Genomic DNA, 21,306 nt, shown 5'->3' with positions numbered 1-21,306 from the left:
GGTTCTGTTAAGCAATGGTTGGCGTTGGGTACTAACCACCAGTTCTCTATACTGGTCCTGGAGGCAGTTTAGAGGAACTGGGTGATTCATCTCCCTGCCTGTCCTCCTTATGAGGTGTTGGGATCCTAAAAAGGTCCAACATGAAATTAGCTATTCCATCATCAATGGACCAGAATCAAGTAGAAGATAAACTTGCCTTACCTGCTTATCCTGATTTTGGCTGGGGTAGAGTTAATTTTCTTCCCTAGTGTCTGGTTCAGTGCAGTGTTTTGGATTTAGTATGAGAATGATGTTGATAATACAGTGATGTTCTAGTGGTTGTTAAGTAGTGCTTACCCTCAGTGAAGGACATGTTGGTTTCCTATGCTCTGCCAGTGAGGAGGGGCACAAGAAGCCAGAAGAGAGCACAGGTAAGACAGCTGACCTGAGCTAGCTAGAGGGGTATTCCATACCATAGAATGTCATTCTTAGTATATAAACCAGAGGGGAACTGGCTGAGAGGCATCAGATCAGTTCTCAGGGATGAACTGGGCACTGACCAGCAGGTGGTGAGTATTGAGTATCACTTGTCTTTCTTAGGTTTTAGTCCTCTATTCCTCTTTCCTTTTAATGTTTATGTTGTTGTTGTTGTTTTAATCATCATCATCATATTTTACTTTGTTTCAGTAATTAAATTGTTCTTATCTCAGCACATGGGGTTTTGCCTTCTTATGATTTTCCTTCCCATCCCATTGCAGAGGGTGGGAGTTAGTGAGCAGGTGGCTGCTTGGTACTTAGTCACTGAATGGGGTTAAACCACGACACTGCCTTACCTGCCTTATGGGTTTATGTTGATAGGTACCATACCTATCCAGAGATGTGGGTTTGGTTATGGTCCCTTTCTGGGTGAAGCTTGGGACTGAGGGATCTGATGGGGTTTGGATTGCACCAGGCTTAGTAAAATGTACACAAGACTGTTTCCATCTGGGCTCTATGTCTATAGATCATATAGAGCAAAACTTGTCTTTCCCAGTTTCAGCACCTTGTCATCATATTCTCCATCATGATCAGAGACCCTTGCTAGCTTAGAAAGCAAAGACAGAGGGAATATGACTCCTCTGAGATCATGCACCAGGCTTCTAGCAAACCTGACTAGAAGTCCTGAGTCCTGTGATGCTGTTGGTGACTATCCCTTCAAAGAGCACAGATCCTTGCAGACCTGGCTTCAGTCTTCTCTCCAAGGAATACCTGATCATGTCCTGAAAAGAGACTACCAAATGGAGAGTTGGATGTGGCTGTGAGTCAGAAGGCAGAACACCTATGTAGAGCAAGTTCACCACCTGCCTGCAGCAGGCAGGCTTGTTCCTTCTCACTTCATGCTTGTGTTCCCTGCTCATTTCAGGATCAAGAATAGGTTTCTGCTTGTGGCTCCTGCTCATTTTAACCACTTATAATTCCCTGCCATCTCTCATTTCCCTATGCTACAAGAGAAAGATTCCTCTCACCAAATGATAACCTCAATGTCTAACAAGGTCATTTGGTCCCCTGTAATCAATAGAGAGAAATGGGCATTTCTGGGGTGAAATTCATCTCACTCTGAAGCAAGATGGTGAAATACATAGCCTACATGTTAAGGTTCTTATTTCCCTCCTTTAATTATGAAGTGCTCTGATAGCCACATCTGTACCATAGACTTCTAAAACTGAGATGTTGCTCACTCTATAAGTGCTTTGGAAGGTTGTATGTGATCTTGCAGTGAGCTGAGAATACAGATCAAGCTGCTTTGCTCTTACTTCCCTTTAAGTCTTGCTCTGCAGGGAGAAGAGGCTCTCTTGAGCATAGGAGATTGTATTTTATGTGTAATTGATTTGGAGTTCCTAAGAGCAATGTTCACTCATCAATGCCCAGATGGCCCCCTCCTCCAGGCCACGTAGATGGAAGCATGAGTTATTACTGTTATTAATGATTTTTAAAGCCAGTCTTTCTAATAAGATGAACTCAGTGTTTTTTTGCTTCCATTTCTTGGGTTCAGCTTCACCAATTTCTCTCATTCTCACCCATTCCCACATTCCTTTTTGAGAAGGATTTTGATGGGAGAGGCTGAGTGTGAGGAGCAGCAAAGGAAGAGACAACCTTGAATTAACACACCTAGACACTCTTTCGGGGTAGCTGAAGCCCATTCTTCTCATCTTTCCTCATAATCCAGTTTTACCATCATCATTTGTAAAGGCTCCCATCATGAAATACATAGACACATTGTTAGGTCTCACACCTCATGCCAGCAGACACACCAACAGCCAAATTTGGACCCTTTATTTTCAATGTCTAAAGTTGGACCACTTGAATACCCTCCACTATAAGTCTTTTGCAGTTTTGGTGGCAATAAATGAACTGGTGCTCACCTTCATATTGCTTGAGCCCAGGAACACATTGTGGGAAGCACAAGGAGCATTATGCTATGAAGAAGCAGATACACAGATACTTACTGTTTACTAAGATGCAGTACTCAGGATGAAGTGGGCTTGAACAGCAAATTTCAGATTAGGCATGGATATGAGCTAGATTCAGGAATGCAGGGCTGAGATGTTGGATTTGATGACCACTTCCACAGCTGGGAAGTGCTGATGCTAAACCTTGTGTTTGGGTACTAACTAAAAACATCTGAGAGATGTGATGTTGTCTGTAAAATCCATGGGTTATGCCAGATCTACACTTGGCCTTACTAAACAGCTTGGCCAGTAGATGTTGCTCTTAGCTCATATTGATGTGCTCAAAAGAGATATATCCAACACGAGACATTTGGGAACTCTATTGAAGCCATGCAGCACAGGTTGTCCTTCACTCAGCTTTCTGCTTTTGGCCATCATGGACTACCCCAGTTGACCACAGAGAAAAGTAAAATGCAGCAGTGATTTGTAATTAATGGATATAATTATTATCTGTGGTTTGTTTTATGCAAAGGGAGAACTGGTGGACAAGTAGTCAATAGTTTTAGGGGAGATGTTGGATTGTACTTAGAAATCCAACATGGACATCTGCAGAGAGGGAAATGATGGGATTAAACCATGTTAAGAGAGGCTGGAGTCAAACAGGTATTGGTCTGGGGGTTGCAAGGGCTGTAGCTCTCCTTTGGAGTTGCCTACCATGATCTTTTTGTGCCATGTGGAGCCAGTGTTATGTGTATCTGATGGATAGGAGATATAGAGAGAGGAATGGAGACTAGGGCTAAACTCCTGGTGATGTTTTCATGTGGTTATCCAGATGGCATTTAGCCATATTTCTGGTTTCATGGAGTGTTATTGGCTTTCCATCCTGAATAGATAACTCAACCTCTCCTGATTCCTCTAAGCAGCAACAGTGACAAAGGTAAAAATGATGCAGAGAAATCTTCCGCTGTCAGTCTCCATCCTTTATTCTTGTATGGATTCTTTTCCATTCAAGCTGGGGGAATTTGCTGGGAGGGAAATAACATCCTTGGTCTGTTCAGAATCCACATGTTTGTGCAGAAAACCTTACAGCTCAGGGATGTTTGTCTGTGTTTTCTCATAGAAAATATAACTAATGCACATGATGTTTAACATTTAAGTATGGTCAGTAATTCATAAAGTAGCTTGAATCTCTGTATATCTATTAATATATCCTCTCTTCTCCTCTTCCCTCTCCATGCACATTCACGTCTCTCACTGTAGTACCAATCACAGCAGTATTTAGGTACTACCTATTGTAAGCTTTTAGGATCAAGGACTGCCTGTGACTGTTTTGCCCATAGGGTGCCAATCCCAGGTCAGCTCTCATCTTAGTCAAGACCTCTTAACACTGCTGGAATATAAATGACAAGTCTGAATAACAGAAAAAGAAATCATTTATAAATGCCTGGGTAAACGCTGAGCTTTCACAGCATCTCTTTATCATCTGTGCTGATTTAATCTCTCAGTATTGTGCCTTTCTTTACTAAGCTGGACCTCAGACCAAGGGAATTTCATGTCAGATTTGTCTGTAGGAAAGAATGGGTTTAAGCAGGACAGGCCTTGAGCTTTGTTGGCTGAAGATTATGGGTAGCAGGGACTGCTCAGCAGGTTAAAAAGTCCTCATGGAGATGCTTCAGATGTTCCTAAGAGAAAAGTCTTTCTTTATAGCTGTCAGAACAGGAGAAATCAGAGGGAGAACTCTCCTGTAGCAAGGTAACATGGTCACACACACTATTCTGCACCAAACCATTATGAAGAAGAGCTCAAGTCCTATTTAGTTTCCAGGATAAAAACATAGGATGAGGCCATAAGTCTGTTGCTTGCAGGACCAGATGTAGTTACATTTCCATGTGCCACTCTGGTCACATTTTCAAGGGACCTAATGCGTGAGTAAACCCCTCTCACTACTGATAGAAGAGGTGATGACTTTGGAAACAGTTGTTTATGACTCAGATTAAGAATTGCTTTAATCATTATATTCCAGTGTCTCTTAGGGATCTGTGAGGGAATTGCTGTGCCTGCAGTCTGGTTTATAGTGCCCCAACTTTAGATTGTCAGCAGTGAGTCAATGCACAAACCTCACCTTAGCATCAATGTCAAAAGATCAATATTAACCTCTTAATTGTAATGTTGATCAAGGTTGATGATATTGATTTCTTGCCCTTGATGCCAGGGCATGCTGGATGCTGAACTGCTTCTGGCTCCTTAACCTGTCATGAATCAACCTAGTGGCAGCTTTTAATTTGGGTTCCTCCACTGGTTTGAAGATATCTCTGCCTTTTTGGACTGTACGTGATGGTCCCAGTTGCCCATGGGACACACTGATGAAACCACTGGCACTGCCTGAGATCTTTGCTATGTAATAAATCCCCTTCACTCATCTGCAGACAGGATTCCCAAGGTGGATCTGTTCATTCCTCCAATTTCTCTTTCCAACCTTAAAAACTGGCAGCTTCAAAAAGATCTCCCTTATACCTACCCTGAACTTACCCTGTTTCAGTTTAAACCCATTACCCCTTGCCATATTGCTACCATGGTCCAATCAAACATCCGAAGTCCCTGAAAGAAGAGGAAGATGCTGCATCTCACTGCCTATTTCATAGCTGTGTTTCACTCCATCAGGTGCATAAGGTCTGGAAGAGGAGGGTAGAGGCAGACAGATTTGTTCCTCATCTTCATGACCTATCCTGGTTCAGTAACCCCATCACCTTACTCTGGATACCTCACATGCAGGCATAGCTCTACATTATTCACTCTTAGCATGATCAAGGCTGGGACTGGGTCTTACCATGCTCAGACTGGTCCTGGGCATTAATCCATAATGTCATTCCTGATCCCAGTGGGAGTGGTCAACCCAGTAATCTCAGATGTTCATTTTTACAACACAGTTCCTGGTCACCATCATTCTATTTCAGAGAGCATCTCTCCCAAGGCCTAGTTTAACTGCCCAGCACACTGCTGGGCATCTTTTCTCATCAAACTGACCTCCTAAGCTCCCTGGGAACGCAGTCCTGATTGACCCCCACCTTCGCCTTTGTAGATCTATGTGCATACATGTCTAGCCTTCCAGTATCTGAAGGGGGCCTACAGGGATGCTGGAGAGGGACTATTCATTAGGGACTGTAGTGATAGGACAAGGGGTAACGGGTTGAAACTTAAACAGCAGAGGTTTAGACTGGATATAAGGAAGAAATTCTTTACTGTGAGGGTGGTGAGGCACTGGAATGGGTTGTCCAGGGAGGCTGTGAATGCTCCATCCCTGGCGGTTGTTCGAGGCCAGGTTGGGTGAAGCCTTGGGTGATGTGGTTTAGTGTGAGGTGTCCCTGCCCATGGCAGGGGGGTTGGAACTGGATGATCTTAAGGTCCTTTCCAACCCTAACTATTCTATGATTCTATGTTAATATGTCCTTTCTGTGCTTTGCACTGAGGTCTGCAATAACTTGAAGATGCAAACAGTGTGTGAACTCAGCTCTGATGTGATTTATACAGTATCATTTTACATCCTATCCCCTTACACATACATCAGCATTTAATTCCTCCAGTCTTCTTCACTCACCTTGCCTAAATGGTGCATGACCCAACCATGTCTGTCCCCCTCCTGATGAGGGGTCTTAATAAAGGTCAGAGGCAGAAACTGCACACAGAGACAAGCTTAAATCCTGCTCCCTTCTGCAGTGAAAACCCAGGTACTGTTGTGTCAAAGGATGAGCAAGGCAGGCAGGATTAGCATCTTCCCACTGCAGGATGACTGTAACCGACAGCTCTGCAAAGGAGAGGACACCGAAGGAAGAAATGCCTGCTGACAACTAGCTTGTTCGCCAGCCTTCCTCAGAGGTGCACACGCATCGAATGCTTTCATGTGGTTTTTCAGCCGCCTCCGTTCCCCTTCCAGGCAAAAACCCTTATTACTGACATCTCTGTGTGAAGAGGGCTTGGCTGCACATATCAAAACATCATTAAATATTTGGTTTAATAAGTGCCAAGGCAGCCGCCTCAGCATTGCACTGGGGCTTGCATTCCTGGCTCTGTCTTGGGAGCAGTTACTGAAGCCAGGAGTGCTGCTAGCCACAGTGTCTGCAGAGCAGGGTCTCCTTGGCAGAACCTCTCTGAGCAGGGAGACACTCGGCTCCTGGGTTGTCCTCCTGGATTTACTTAATGTCCTCCTATAAGATGCTTACCTGAAGCATCTCTTTGTGCTGCACAGAGGGTTCCTTATAATACTGTGAGCAAGTCTTTCCACCCCCTCCCTGGTTCATCTTGCAGAGGCAATAATAGCACAGCCCTGCCTTGCAGGGCTCTTGTGAAGAGAAATATGTCATAGCTCGCTTAGGATTCAGAAACTGAGGTCTTGGGGACCATAGAAATCCTTTCAGCTGGAAATGCTGTTGAGGAAACAAGCTGGAATTGCTCGCGAAGCTCTGGGTGTTGCAACATGTCACTGCATTTATGGGTTTATGCAGTGTTCAGCAAGCACTTTATACCCTTTCAAAGCTGAAAACACCTTTGGTGAAGCAGAGACCCTTCTAGTCAGGACAGATGGAACATGAAAGGAAAATGTCACAGATGCTCTTCTTTGGTTTCCTTTCTGAGCAAGCTTTTAGGAAAATAGTGACATTCCTTTCAGGAAAGGTTTCAGTCAACCTGGACTGCATAGTTAGATTTGAATGTGTTCCTATATTTACCCCTATAGGGAGGCATGCATGTCTCTATGCTAATATGTCCCCTCTGTGCTTCTCACCGAGGTCTGCAATAACTGGAAGATGCAAACAGTGTGTGAACTCAGCTCTGATGTGATTTATACAGTATCAGAGGGGTTCAGGGAGGGGAAGCATTTCATTCCTCCCCAGTGGTGCATGCTGATTTCTTCTTCACAAGTCTCTTCTCTGATATTTTGCCTGCTTTGCTTTGAAATAAGTTAAGTGATGAAGCCTCTGTGGCTTTCTTAGGGGAAGACTTTTCCATTGATCTTCTGCTTCAGACTAAACATTCCCTTTCTCACTTCCCTGCCCACCTCCCCCACTCTTCCCACATAAATGATCTCTCTTTTATCCCTAGTGTTTCATTTGCAGGGATTCATGTAATAAACACAGCTTTATGTTAGGTTTCCTTCAAAGATGAGCACTGTTGCCTCATTTCCATCCTCCTTAAAAGCGATTTGCGGAGCAGGGGGAAGATTGAAGCTGGTCCTAAATGTTTGTCCAAATTGGGCTTCATTACCTTCATTTGAAGGGGTTTGTGAATGTTAAGGAAATCAGTGACAGCTTTGGCCACTCAGCAGCTTTGAAAGATCGCATTTTGGGTACCCAGAAGTGAGTGATGTGAGCAGCTTTTTGAGCAGTGATGGGGAATAAAGACTTGACCTTGAGCTGCCTCTGCTCTTAGCACATCTCTGTGACAGAAAGGAGTAGTCATAAAGTTAAGGTAGAAAGGGGCCAAGCGACTGGGAGAGCATCAGAAACCGTCTTGTTGACCAAACGAGGGGTCTTTTCACTCTCAATAGCAGTGGCTACAAAAAGAAAGTAGCAGAACAAGCATAGAGCATCCTTCCAGCCTTCAGCATCTTGCAACCCAGAAACCATCTGAGCAAGAGCTGCTGGCTTTGCATCTATCACGTTTGGTGGGTTTCTCTTTTATACATTTCCCTGTCTTACTTTATGTATTCGTAGAAACTTTGGTGCTTTTTCATGCTGTGAGAAGCATTGCACAGATTGACAGTGCTCTGTGCCTGTGAATTATGGCTTTCATTGGTTTTGCACCTACCTCCTGCTAGTTTTATTTGACACCCCTCAATTCCAGTATTGGAAAAGGCAGTGAACAGCCAGTTCATTCCCTTGTCACTCATGACCTTTTATTGCATCTTCAGCATTTTCAGACCCCCTCTCATCTCCTTTCCATGGAGGAGAGTCCTAATGTATGGTTATGACTGTTAATATAGAGTTTGCCAGAGAGAAACACACATAGCACAGAAAGGATGATCCTGGCTGCTCAGATCAATGCCCCTGTACTGGGTATCCCTCATCTTACCTTCTGTCTAGTCTAGCTTGGAGTTTGCTCATGGTTTGTACATGGATCAACCTTCCCTTTCCCTCCACCCTAGAGAATCCCATAAAAAGCTTTGCAATACCCAAACTTTCATCTCTAAATTCACTGTTTCCTGCAGGAGAATAAGTCCTATAGCCCTTTAGGTATGGGACCCTATTGGTTTGTATGGCATTCCTGAATGTCTTTCACCATGAAACAATGGGTTTCATACTAGGGACTAATCCATCTCCATAGAGGATACTCCTTGTGCATAGTGCTGTTTTGCTCAGTAGGTTACCAAGATGCTTTTGCCTGTCATGTTTCTTTGATCACCTTTGGGTCTTTGTGTTTAATTAAATTTGGCATTAGCCAGATAACCTAACAGAGTTCATGGCACACAGTATGGAAATAAGAGGATACTTCCTCCCAGCCTTTTCATTTTGTTTCTCAGTAGATCATAGAACCATAGAATGGTTTGGGTTGGAAAGAACCTTAGGACCATCCAGTTCCAACCCCCTGCCATGGGCAGGGACACCTCACACTAGACCATGTCACCCAAGGCTCTGTCCAAACTGGCCTTGAACACTGCCAGAGATGGGGCATTCACCACTTCTTTGGGCATCCTGTGCCAGTGCCTCAGCACCCTCACAGTAAAGAACTTCTTCCTTATTTCCAGCCTGAACTTCCCCTGTTTCAGTTTGAACCCATCACCCCTTGTCCTATCCCTACAATCCCTGATAAAGAGACCATTAATAGAGATGTGATGTTCATAACATCATTCATCAAAAGCCCCAGCATCTGAAAGAGGAAGGTTGTAGAGAAGAGCTGGAATGAATGATTTTGCTTTTTAGGGAACTTTGGGATTAGTTTTGATATTAGGGTGTACAATCTACAAGACATCAAAGGGTTACATGGGATTTATTTCTGAAAGGGCAGAGAAAGAAACACTGGAGCAACACAGTTGTGCTGCCATAGGTTTTCATTGCATAAGATGTGAGGAGGGATATGTTCCTTCCTGAAAGAGTTTTTTCCTTTCTTCCACAGAAATAGCAAACTGAAAGCATGGCTCTCATGGGAAAGATCACTGTTTTGTGTAATAGAAGGCTGTCTTCAAAATAGTCCCTTCTGGACTTGTTCTTTCCCAATATAACAAGGAAGGAGAGTGCTAAAACCTTATGGAGCAGCTCTCTAAGTTTCCTCATTGTATAACAAATAGAACTTTCAGATGGTGTAAAACAATCTCACTCTTAATCTCTTTTCATAGAATCATAGAATGGTTTGGGCTGGAGAGGACTTAAAAATCATCCAGTTCCAAAACCCTGCCATGGGCGGGGACACTTCACACTAGACCATGTTACCCAACGATTTGGTCAGCCTGGCCTTGAACACTGCCAAGGATGGAGCATTTGCTAGCTCTCTGAGTACCCTGTGCCAGTGCCTCAACACCCTCACAGTAAAGAACTTCTTCCTTATCTCCAGCCTGAACTTCCCCTGTTTCAGTTTGAACCCATCACCCCTTGTCCTATCACTACAGTCCCTAATGAAGAGTCGCTCTCCATCATCCTTGTAGCCCCCTTCAGACACTGGAAGCTGCTCTGAGGTCTCCACGCAGCTTCTCTTCTCCAGGCTGAACAGCCCCAGTGTTCTCAGCCTGTCTTCATACAGGAGGTGCTCCAGCCCCTGATCATCCTCATGGCCTCCTCTGGACTTGCTCCAACAGCTCCATTTTCTTTTTATGTTGACATTAGATTTACGTTTCATCCTTCCTCTTATTTGCATGAGAAATAGCATTTTTTCTCAGTAATTTGGGAACCACTGATGATTCTCAGGCCCTCAGATACTGTGACATGAGGTCCACTATGAATACTTCCAGTGGCAGCACAAAGAACTGTGGTAGCTTTATCCATTCTCATCATGTTTTTCAGACACAAGATGTCCTGGCCTGCCAATTCTAAGGGAGCTGCCAACAAAATGTGTCTGCAGCTGGGGTCAGTGGGAGGCTAAATCCACAAAAAACAACACTGGAGATGGATGTGTCAGCAAAGCCCCTTTTGCTGTGCTCTGTTGATTGTTTTGTGTTGATTCCTTAGTTTTTGCTGTTGACGTTGTCATCTAATTTAAGGCATTGCTGTTAAATTAAAAGGCATGATTGAGTGACTGGCGTCTGAGACACATCACAGCTGTCAGCTGCAGAGATAAACTCAGGATCAGGATGCAAATCTCCCCAAGTTCAAGGGTGTTTGAATGAGGAGTCTTAGTGGAGCTCTGTCATTTAATTTGTAGTAGGAAAGACCTATTCTTTTGGTATCTCTGCTTAAGATCCTGACCAAGAAATGCCAAATACCAACTCACTGGCTGATTCTGGCCATCTTGAATTCTTCTCCATTTAACTGTGGAGAATTAGAATGCATTGGGTCAGCCTAGCATGAAAAGCAATTTATTTTAGTACGTGATCATGATAAGAACCAACTGAGGAGGATCAAAAAGCCCTTTAGAAATGGAATTAAAGGCCTCCCTGAATGACAGTCTCCATGGCACTCAAAAGAGTCCCATGAGCAGCAACCTCATTGTGCAACAGCCGCCTAGGCTAAACTCATAGAACCATAGAATGGTTTGGGTTGGAAAGGACCTTAGGACCATCCAGTTCCAATCCCCTGCCATGGGCAGGGACACCTCACACTAGACCATGTCACCCAGGGCTCTATCCAACCTGGCCTTGAACACTGCCAGGGATGAAGCATTCACAACTTCCCTGGGCACCCTGTGCCAGTGCCCCAGCACCTCAAGGTATAGAGCTTCTGCCTTATCTCCAACCTGAACTTCCCCTGTTTCATTCTGAACCCATCACCCCTTGTCCTGTCACTGCAGTCCCTGATGAAGAGTCCCTCTCCAGCATCCTTGTAGCCCCCTTCAGACACTGGAAGCTGCTCTGAGGTCTCCACGCAGCTTCTCTTCTCCAGGCTGAACAGCCCCAATGTTCTCAGCCTGTGAAATTCTCATGCTAGGATCTAGGACTGTTCTCAGAAACCAAAGGACATAAGCTAAACCTTGCCCTATGATTGACGTTACAGCTGCTGGATGCAGTGGGAACATCTGGAGCTGGAGACATGAGCCACAGCAACTCCAGAGAAAGGGAATAAAGAGCCAAGTGAGAAGGGCCTGCAGCTCTGCAAGGCTGTAGCTGAGCAAAACTTTCCTAAGTGGAATGGTTTGGGTGTGTGACCTTCACGGGAGTCAGTGCCTTTGAAAAGCAGCTTCCTTCATAAAGCAGTTGCAGCAGACTCATTATTTCTGGATTAAGGACAGATGGCAACTCAACTCGCCTCGATCAGCAGGGTGCAGCAGTTTGTTGAGAGCTGATGAAACGGGACTCCAGGGAGAAAAGGGACTATCTGAAATAGATCCCATTAACTTTAGTGGGATCCTGCATTGTATTTTGCATGGATTACTCATTTCCCAGCATTAGAAAGGGCTCCTCCAACCCCATGCTTGAAATGCAGGAACAGAAAGGAGAGGAAATTGTGCAGCAGGAAGGTGAGAATAGACATTTCCTAGAAGATGGGGACCTCACTGTGTATGGTTTTGGTGTCCTCAATATAAGAAGGACATGGAGCTGTTGGAACAAGTCCAGAGGAGGTCACGAGGATGCTCAGAGGCTGGAGCTCCTCCTGTACAGAGACAGACTGAAAACACTGGAGCTGTTCAGCCTGGAGAAGAGAAGCTGCATGGAGACCTTAGAGCAGCTTCCAGTGTCTGAGGGGGGCTACAAGGATGCTGGAGAGGGACTCTTCATCAGGGACTGCAGTGATAGGACAAGGGGTGATGGGTTCAGACTGAAACAGGGGCAGTTCAGGTTAGATATAAGGAAGAAGTTCTTTACTGTGAAGGTGGTGAGGTGCTGGACCAGGCTGCCCAAAGAAGTGGTAAATGCTCCATCCCTGGCAGTGTTCAAGGCCAGGTTGGACAGAGCCCTAGTTGCCATGGTTCAGTGTGAGGTGTCCCTGTCCATGGCAGGGGGGTTGGAACTGGATGATCTTAAGGTCCTTTCCAACCCAAACCATTCTGTGTTTCTTGAGGGCTGTTGCAGCTCAGCAAACAACTGCTGTGGAACTGAGTGACATGGCTTGAGCACAGCCACTGCAGTGACAAATCCCACTTGTGCCTCTTCTGCAGCACCTGCACTGGGCTAAAAGTATCTGTGTGTCACCACAGCTCATTCAGTTTTTACCCAGCTGCCCCTTTCCAGATGCTTTCAAGAAGTGGGCACAAGAGCCAAGTGTTTTCCTCATGGCACAGCAATTCTTCCCTCAAGGATGGGATGGGTATAACTTCCTATAATAGGCCCTTAACCGCTTGTTTACAGCCCCACTAAAAAAGACATATCACCTGAAGCAGTGAATGACTAGACCCAGGCAAAGAAGAAAGATTTCAAAAGGTTTATCTGACAGCTAATAAACAGGATAAATAACATACAGTATTTAATTTGTCAGGACCATGGGACAACCTGATGATAAGAAAGGACTACTCCATAAAGTGGGGAATACCTTTGTCTTGGCTATAAATGCCTGTGTTGATTTAGTAAGTGCTCTGGTACTTCTCTAGCTTCTCTGTAGGATTCACAGATTGGATGGAAACTGAGGAATAACAGGGGGAAGGAAGTTATCTGTGCTCAACCTCATAAAGAGATCTCATTCCAGTTAAGGGTTTGAGACCATAATGGTTTATATGTTATTTGACTGGTCCTCCTGTTGCTGAGGATAAGAAGTCGTCAAAGACTGGAACCTACACTGTCCTCCTCTTGTCTTGTAATAAGAAAAGGCAGCACCTATTTCTATATATTTTTAGGGATTATTGCCGTCATAAATAGTTCTATCCTGAAATGCAGAGCTGTTTTAATAACCCATCATCAAACTGGGGACACCATGACAGGCAATCAGACTGGGTAAGCAGTCTGTATTTGGTTTACAAACACAATATAAACCAGCCTTCTAAGACACTGGAGTAATAATGCATTTGGACTCAAAAAGCATCCCCAGCAAATAAATCACAGCCTTGCAAAGGCTCTTGTGGAGCTGATTTCTCCCTTCCCCAGCCCTACTCTTGAGCTGCAAAGGAGTAAGAGTAGAGAAAGACATTCTTAAAAGGTCAAGCAAAGAGCTGATTAGCTTGTAAATACATCTGGTTACAGATATCCTATTGATCAGCTCAAGCAAGGCATTAAGATATCTGCCATTATACCAATGGCTTCTCTTGTGTCTGAAACACAATCTGTCTCCCAGCAGGAAATGGGAGACACAAGCCTGTTTCCCTGTGCTCTGTTTTACCAGCAGAGAAAGTGACTTTCAAGGGAAAGACAATACTCAAGGTCAAATATTCATTGTGTGCCAATAACAGCCCCATCCTCCACACTGCTGCCAGGATCTTGGAGCACCTTGCTGGCAGGTTCACTAACCTGCATTCCCATCCTGCTCTATTTTCCTATGTTATTCTCAGTATTAAGTAGCTAAGCAGCTTCCACTGCATTCAGCAGTGTGAATGCTGCTGAGCATGGGTTTGTTTTCACTGTCTCAGGAGCAAAAGTAGTGCAGAGCTAGGGGCTGGCAGGAAAGTATGACCTCATGGCTTTATGCTGTGGGGGCAATGAGTGTCCTCCCATCCCTTTGCAAGGGGGTGCTGATAACATCCCTATACTGATGTGACACCTTGGTTGTTGAGGACACTCATATTTGCCAGACAGGGTTTATACTTTCCCTATGGTGTGCAAAGAGCAGCAGAGCACACAGCTCAGAGGACAGCCTCATAAATAGCAATACAGAGAGGCTGGGAGAGCTGAAATGGATCATTTGCATCTCTGAAATCTCAGACTGTTGGTGAGAAAAAGAGGCTTTATTTCATTTTTATTTTAAAAAGCAGCTCTTGTCTTTCTCCCAGTGTTTCCTCTCTTAAAAAACCCCTCATCTTTAGCTCATTATCTTTAGCTGTGCTTGAGCAAGGCACACAAGCTGCATTCCTTGGACCTGCAGCATCTCCAAGGGTAGCTGTGGGTAATGAGAGAATACACAGCAGGGAAAGCAGCCATCTGAGAGCGGCCACCTCTGAGATGAAGGGGCACTTCTGCTCCTCCCCATGAGGTGGACAAACGATGGAGCAGAAGCAGCCACCAGCTGTTAGAAGCAGAGGCCTATGTGAGCAGATTTTAGCTTGCTGCATATGGCTGATGAGGAGTGAGCTGACTACTGAGGGATATGACAGCTTATCCATCACTTGAAGGGCCTGGTTCATCCCCTGCTGTCTTTCTACAACATGAAACCCAGCTTTGCTGGGCTTCCCACAGGCACCCTGCTGTAAGGCTTTGGACTGTGGGAGGCAAGCCAGATTTAGATGGTCATCACAGTACATTTTGCCATCAGCATTTATGGACATCCCACCAGGGTCAGTTGCTCTTGGCAGCAAGATGAAAAGATGCAGGGTGCAGAAGGCTGCAGAGGTTCAGCATCTACCTCCTGCAAGTGGCAGGATCATCCCTACGGCAAGGGGCCTGCTGGGTCTATCAGCTTGATGTAGCTGGTACAAGGGGGAAAGCTGTGTGTTGCTGACAATGGGACTCAGTATGGCTGTGTAGGGATGCCAAAAAGGCACCTTCATCTTATGGTGCTCACAGATTGCTCCTCATGGGTGCTGCAAGGATGCTGGAGGGGAATATCATCTTCCTACCAAAGATGTCATTAGAACAGTGCTCATCTCTGGGGCTGATGGCATCTGCAGGGAGGGAAAGGGGTGTCCTTTAGGGAGGGAATGGGTGGTAGGACCCCTACCCCATCCCAGCTCCCTTGTGCTCTCTGCACATAGGTACATATGTTTACATTGAGAAACTGGGGGAAGAAACATCCTTGTGTATCTTGAAGTGATTTTTGCAAGTGCCTTCTGGGGCTAGGAGCCAACAGGCCACAATATGGACAGGGGTTCTGCTGAGAGGAGGGGACCTCTTTGCCACAGCAAGCACAGGAAGAGCTGGATTAGTTAGAAATGGGGCTCCAGGAAGGCAAAGTCCCTGTTTAGAGAGAGGGAATAGAATCATAGAAGCAAATTGGTTAGAAAACCCCTTTAAGCTCATCCAGTCCAAGCATTCCCCAGCACTGCCAGGGTCACCACTAACCCATGGCACTGAGGCCTCATCTCCACAGTGTGAACACTTGCAGGGACGGTGCCTGCAGCCCTGCCCTGGGCAGCCTGTTCCAATGCCTGAGCACCCTGTGGGGCAGGAATTGTTCCTCAGCTCCATCTAAACCTGCCCTGGTGCAGCTTGAGGCCGTTTCCTCTTGTCCCATCCCTTGTTCCTTGGGAGCAGAGCCAAGCCCCTCCTGGCTCCATCCTCCTGTCAGGCACTTGCAGGGAGCCATCAAGTCCCCCCTGAGCCTTCTCTTCTCCAGACTGAACCCCCCAAGTCCCTCAGCCATTCCCCATCACACTTGTGCTCTGGGCCCTGAACCAGATCCTTTACCCCTCTCTGGCCCTGCTCCAGCCCCTCAATGTCTCTCTTGTAGTGAGGGACCCAGAACTTAACACAGGGTTTGAGATGCAGCATCACCAGTGTACAGGGGGACAATCACTGCCCTATTCCTGCTGGCCATGCTATTTCTGACAGTTGAAGAATAGTCAATAAAAGGCAATATTTCTCCCTTCCATTTGACATTCTGCACCACCCTGTTGTGTATTGTCCTACCACATCCAAAGACATCCCAGTCTGGGGGTACGGCAGTGGGTACATTGCAGGGTCTGCCAGGCCAGCATCGCCTCGGCATCCCGGGTGCTGGACTCACACCGAAGCTGATGGGGCTTTTCTGGATTTTGCCCAGGTGGTTGGAACCCGTGGTCGGCTTGGGGCGACTGCACCAAGGACTGCGGCGGAGGCCTGCAGACCCGCATGCGCACCTGCAAGCCCCTTCCCAACGAAGGTCTTGTCTGCGAGGGAGTCCTGGAGGAAGGACGGCTGTGCAATAGGAAGGCATGCAATAGTAAGTGGAGGCATGTTCCCTTGCACGCGGGTTGCTCTTCCCAAGGAGGAGCTTTGGCCTCATCGCCATGAGTGATGAAGGATGCTCTGGAGGCATCGGTGATACTGCCAAAGGGCCTTGTTGGAGCATCGAGCCCAAGGGAGCATGAGACTTCGGCTGTGCATGGCCCCGCTCTTCCCTGCCTGTCTCGCGGTCACGCATGCACACATGCACGTGCTGATACACTTCTTGCACCTGCAGATACACACCTTTACCTTAAATGACAGGAGTTAATATATAAGAATCTATAAGTAGTCTTACATTGTGTATTCATATGCTGGTGATAGATCTGCCACCCATAGCAAAATACACACCCTTAAAGTCATTGCTGTGACAGTTGGAGACTCTCTCCTGAATAAATATAGCATGCTGCTAAGGGAGATGCTAAACTCATTTCTTTTTAGCTTAGTTCACCTTCCCAGTCAAGAACAGTGTTGCATTCCTTTACAAAATGAAGCTTACATGTTAAGATGTGAGAAAAGAGAAAGATCTGGCCATTAAAAAGACAAAACAGCCTGAGCAAGGCAAAGTCTTCAGCAGATGCTTTACTCCTTTCCTGCAATACAATCTCTTTCCAGGTCCTCTTCTCCATAGCACAAGAGCCATTATCAATGCCAGTCAGCAGTCAGATATTGATGGGTTGACCGAGTGAACATCAGCACTTTCAACCCCAGTTCTTAGTTTGCATTAGCTGAGTTGAGAGAGGGATGAAGAGGTAAAAAACAACAGCAGAAGCTCAGCCCAGCAAATGCAAGTGAATGGCTGGTTATAATTATACCCTTCTTTTTATTTCTAATTCATAGTAGAGGATGTTTAAATAGCTCTCCTCCAACTAGCCAGATATCTAGGGAAAGCTCAACTGTCTTCAAAGGCAGGGAAGTACCTCCTGATAAAGGGGAAATTCAAACAGAGGGACATAACTATGTTCCTCTAGGGGCTAAAATGATTTCATGCATTTTTTACCACATCTATAAATTCAAATCCTGTTGCAATCAGGCTTTTTTCTTTCTTTTTTTCTTTAATGAAACCTTCAAGTATGTTAAATTTCATCTCCTTGACTCACAGTTGCTAATTTCCGTCTGAGGTTCGCCCACACTAGAGATATTTAATCTATGTCCCTATGCTTGCTGGTGACTTTGTAGTCATCCTGCAGCTGTGGCTTGGGTCAGTGAGGGAAACAGTGCAAGGACTTGGAAGCTGAATCTGAAAGGAGGCCTAACTGTGGGACTTGTGTCTGAATGGAGTTGGAGGAAGGGCTACACTGCTCATGGTGGGCAATGCTATTAAGAAGAAGGTGGAGATGGTGTTAGGTGGTAGAAGAGGCTTTATAAGTGTGGCCATTCTTTGAACATGGGGGCACACAGGACAACAGGCAAAGTACTGCTTAGGGTACCCCTCCTGTGTTGGACAAAGACGGGAGGACCCAGCCCTCCAAACTCTCTTTGCAGCACATCCTAAGTGCAGAATAACCTGATAGTAACACAGGCTGCTCCATAAATGGTTTCATTTATCTTCCTGTCCTCATTCCATTACATACCCAATCAACTCCTGTTCCAAATTGCATTGCAGTTAGTTCAGCTGTGCTTATTTGGGAAGAAAAGGATCTTTAGCTGTGGAAGGCCCTAGTTTGAAAAGAGAATACACCCACAGAGTGGGACAGCACAAACTGATTTATCCCTTTGATATATACAAGTTAATGCTGATTAATTTTCCCCAGAGCCTCTTTGCAGACAAACTGCTGGTCCCTGTTGTGATGCTTTCATGCTGACAAGCTAGAAAGCATTTGAGGGAAGATGTGAGCAATTAATCTATCAAGAAGACTTACCCATGCCCATCTGGTGGTCTGTGTCCAACCTCAAGATAAACCTATATATCTTCCTGTCTACCAAAGCCTGTGTTTGGTTCTGAACTCGCTCCTCAGTTGCCTTTGCAGCCATGCCCAAGAGAAGTGCACTTTTGACCCAAGAAGGGCTTATAATGTTCTTGCACGTATCATTTCCTTCTCTTTACTCCGATCTGTACCAAAACCAGAGCGGATTTAAAACTGGAATAGGAATCCTGTTTTAACGGTGCCACTGTTATCCTCATATTGACTTTTGCTCATAGATTCGTTAGGGATTAATAGAAAGTTCATTCTTGCACTTGAACTGTTATTTCCTTAAGTGTTCTTTCATTATAGACTGATTAAATAGATGCAAATTAATTTATTTTAATTAGATAAAAGAAGAGGGAAAAGGAGAAATATGAAACAGACAAAAGAACATCTTTGCCCTGAATTGTGTAGGATTTCAGTAGCTTGTAGTAATACTTCTCTATATCTCAAGTATTATGGAGTAGCAGACAGCTTTGTTTTCTAATAGGAAACAAACAGGAAAATACATTCTTTTCCTTGACCAAAGTGCTATCACTAATCCTGATAGTCAACCAAAGCAGGGACAAGCACCTTGTTATTTTCCTCTTTGCTGTGAGGGTAAATTGAAATATGTCCAAGGAAAATGATAGCACCAGTGAGAAGTAAAATCAGATGGCCAAGTTAAGTTAGAATAACACAGAAATCACCACCACCTTCAAAGCAAGGGTAAAACCATCCCTTCTCTTTAGCTTCTCTTCTTTCTGCCAGAGTGCCTCATTAGCTGATGGGTCATTAGCAAGAGTGTTTTAGCTGGATCTTTAGTAGCAGGGACAAGTCTTAGACTGATACCACATCTGGGTCAGGTTCTCTATGGGAACATCTTTGGAAGCTGCAAGATGAACTTTTATGGAGGTTTTGTAAGGGTCTCATTGGTTGTTTTATTTTGCTTGGCCATTGTAAATGTGTAAGAGGGATACAACCTTTCTTGCCCCAAGGTGGACCTTCTTCAGGTCTCAGTATGCAGCAGTGGGAATGGTGGTTCTCAGTGTTACCTCTGACAGCTTGGTCATTGAAATCAAGGTATGGCCACATGGTGGTTCCCAGAGATGAGTCCTTACGCACTGTCTGGAGGCCATAGTGTTGTTTGAAGTCACTGCACAGAGGCATCTCAATCCTCCACAGATACCACTTGTATGTGGTCTTTATGTTTCCCATTCACTTGGGCCACCATTTCTGCTGCTTCATGTAATGCAGTCCCTTGCTTGATGATCTTCGTCTGGCTAAATTTCCTCAGGGATATATACCCACATCCAGTAGCAGGTAAGTTATCTCCTTGGGTAAAACCCAAAGCTGTAAAACACTGAAGAAAAACTGTAATGAAGGCTCATCCCAAACTGGAAAGGAAACTGCCTGGTAACAGCAGCTTGGCTTAGGCAGAGCTTTTCTTCATGGCAGTTCTTCAGCTCAAGAGCCATATTCTGAAGGACAACATTTAGTGTTTGTTATAACCGATTTTTCCTTGCTAGAGGCAAAGGACTCTGTGGTATCCTTCTCTCCAGCACAGACAGGGGAGATTTCCTCCATCTGTTTGATTTGGCCATGAGCTTCTGTTTTATAGAGGGAGGGGAAAAAAGCCAACTTATGTGGTGGCAAGTGCTTACAAGGAGCTTTCCAGGCCCACCCTCTTTAGATGGATAAGGACACCCACTGCTCTCCACTGATCCCTCTTGGCTGTGTGGTGTTAAAGATGTGGTTGCTCACAATGTGGCATGTAGAAGGTCCTCTAAGGGAGACAGGTGGGTGATATAGCATGACAACATCCAGACCAGAAGGATGATATCATAGGTCTGACCCTGGTGCTGGAATTGGGCAGTGCTGCAGGAATGCAAGAACAGAGATGCAGGCAGCCTGCATCTATTCCTGGGGAATGAAAATGAGCAGAGGAGCCAGCTGAAACTCTGCCATCCCATCTGGCACTGGCAAACCCATCACTGACACTTATGAATATGCAGATTGGGCAGATACGTCTCCCCTAGGCTGGGAAAGAGGAGGCCACATCCTGCCATCAGGTGCAGAAGTGTGACACCGGAGCAGCCCTGTCAATCCATGCTGGATTTCCAGCAACAAGCGTGTTAAAGATCTAGCCCTTCAGCTGTGTAACTGTTAGTGGTGTGAAGAAACACGTGTTCCACATGACATTCAAAACATGAAGCCTCAGTCTCTTCCTCTGCCGCCCCTGATTTTCATTAAAAATAGCCTTTTTGCTGCAAGCACCAAGCTGAAATATCCTGTAAGAGCATCTTCATTCCCCACAGGCTAAAAGACATTGCAAGCTGGAAGAACTCCTTGCCTGTAGGAACTTGCTGCTGCTTGTAGAGACTTCACCCCGACCCTCCTTTTAATAGTGGTGCAGATATTTCCTATCTGGGGGTCATTCATCTCACCCCTTGACATTTACACTAATCTCAGATGTTCAAAATGCTTTGGGCCACTTCCTTAGCTGGTGCAATTGCCATATATCCAGTGGCCTCTGAAATGACCCTCTCTACATCCACTGAGGTCTTGCTTTCCAGGGATTGTTAGGATTCTGCTCTTAGTTTTACTCCTTTAGCATCTTCTAGATGCCTCAGAAACTCCATAGCCAACACCTTCTCCTTCAGTTTTCCTGCACTGACATATGTATATATACATATATATATATATATATATATACTCCGTTTAATCATCCCTTTCCACTCTTTGCTCTGGTCCATCCTTTTATTTCCACCTCTTCAGCTTGCCTGAATAACTTCCATGACCCTTTATTTACCATTTACATTACCTCTCCTGTTTGGGGAATGAGTACAGAGAGAAGAGTGTGCAGCTCTGGTGAGACGCTTGGATGTAAAACCCTTGACCCACAACACTGCAAAGTCTCTACATTCGTTTTTCC

At 45.2% G+C, this 21,306-nt stretch overlaps 1 protein-coding gene across 1 annotated transcript in view; it reads left to right on the top strand.

Annotated features, from left to right (window-relative positions):
• ADGRB1 (adhesion G protein-coupled receptor B1) overlaps positions 1-21,306 on the top strand; it is a 204,425-nt gene that overhangs the window by 24,842 nt on the left and 158,277 nt on the right. The window contains exon 2 of the mRNA XM_034067515.1: positions 16,325-16,483. Coding sequence (XP_033923406.1) covers positions 16,325-16,483 — 159 coding nt within the window. The remainder of the gene's footprint in view (positions 1-16,324; positions 16,484-21,306) is intronic.

This window comes from Melopsittacus undulatus, chromosome 1 (assembly GCF_012275295.1).
Source record: "Melopsittacus undulatus isolate bMelUnd1 chromosome 1, bMelUnd1.mat.Z, whole genome shotgun sequence".
NCBI classification, from domain to species: Eukaryota; Metazoa; Chordata; class Aves; order Psittaciformes; family Psittaculidae; genus Melopsittacus; species Melopsittacus undulatus.
The sequence above is the reverse complement of the archived record's forward strand: the minus strand, read 5'-3'. Positions and strand labels throughout refer to the sequence as shown.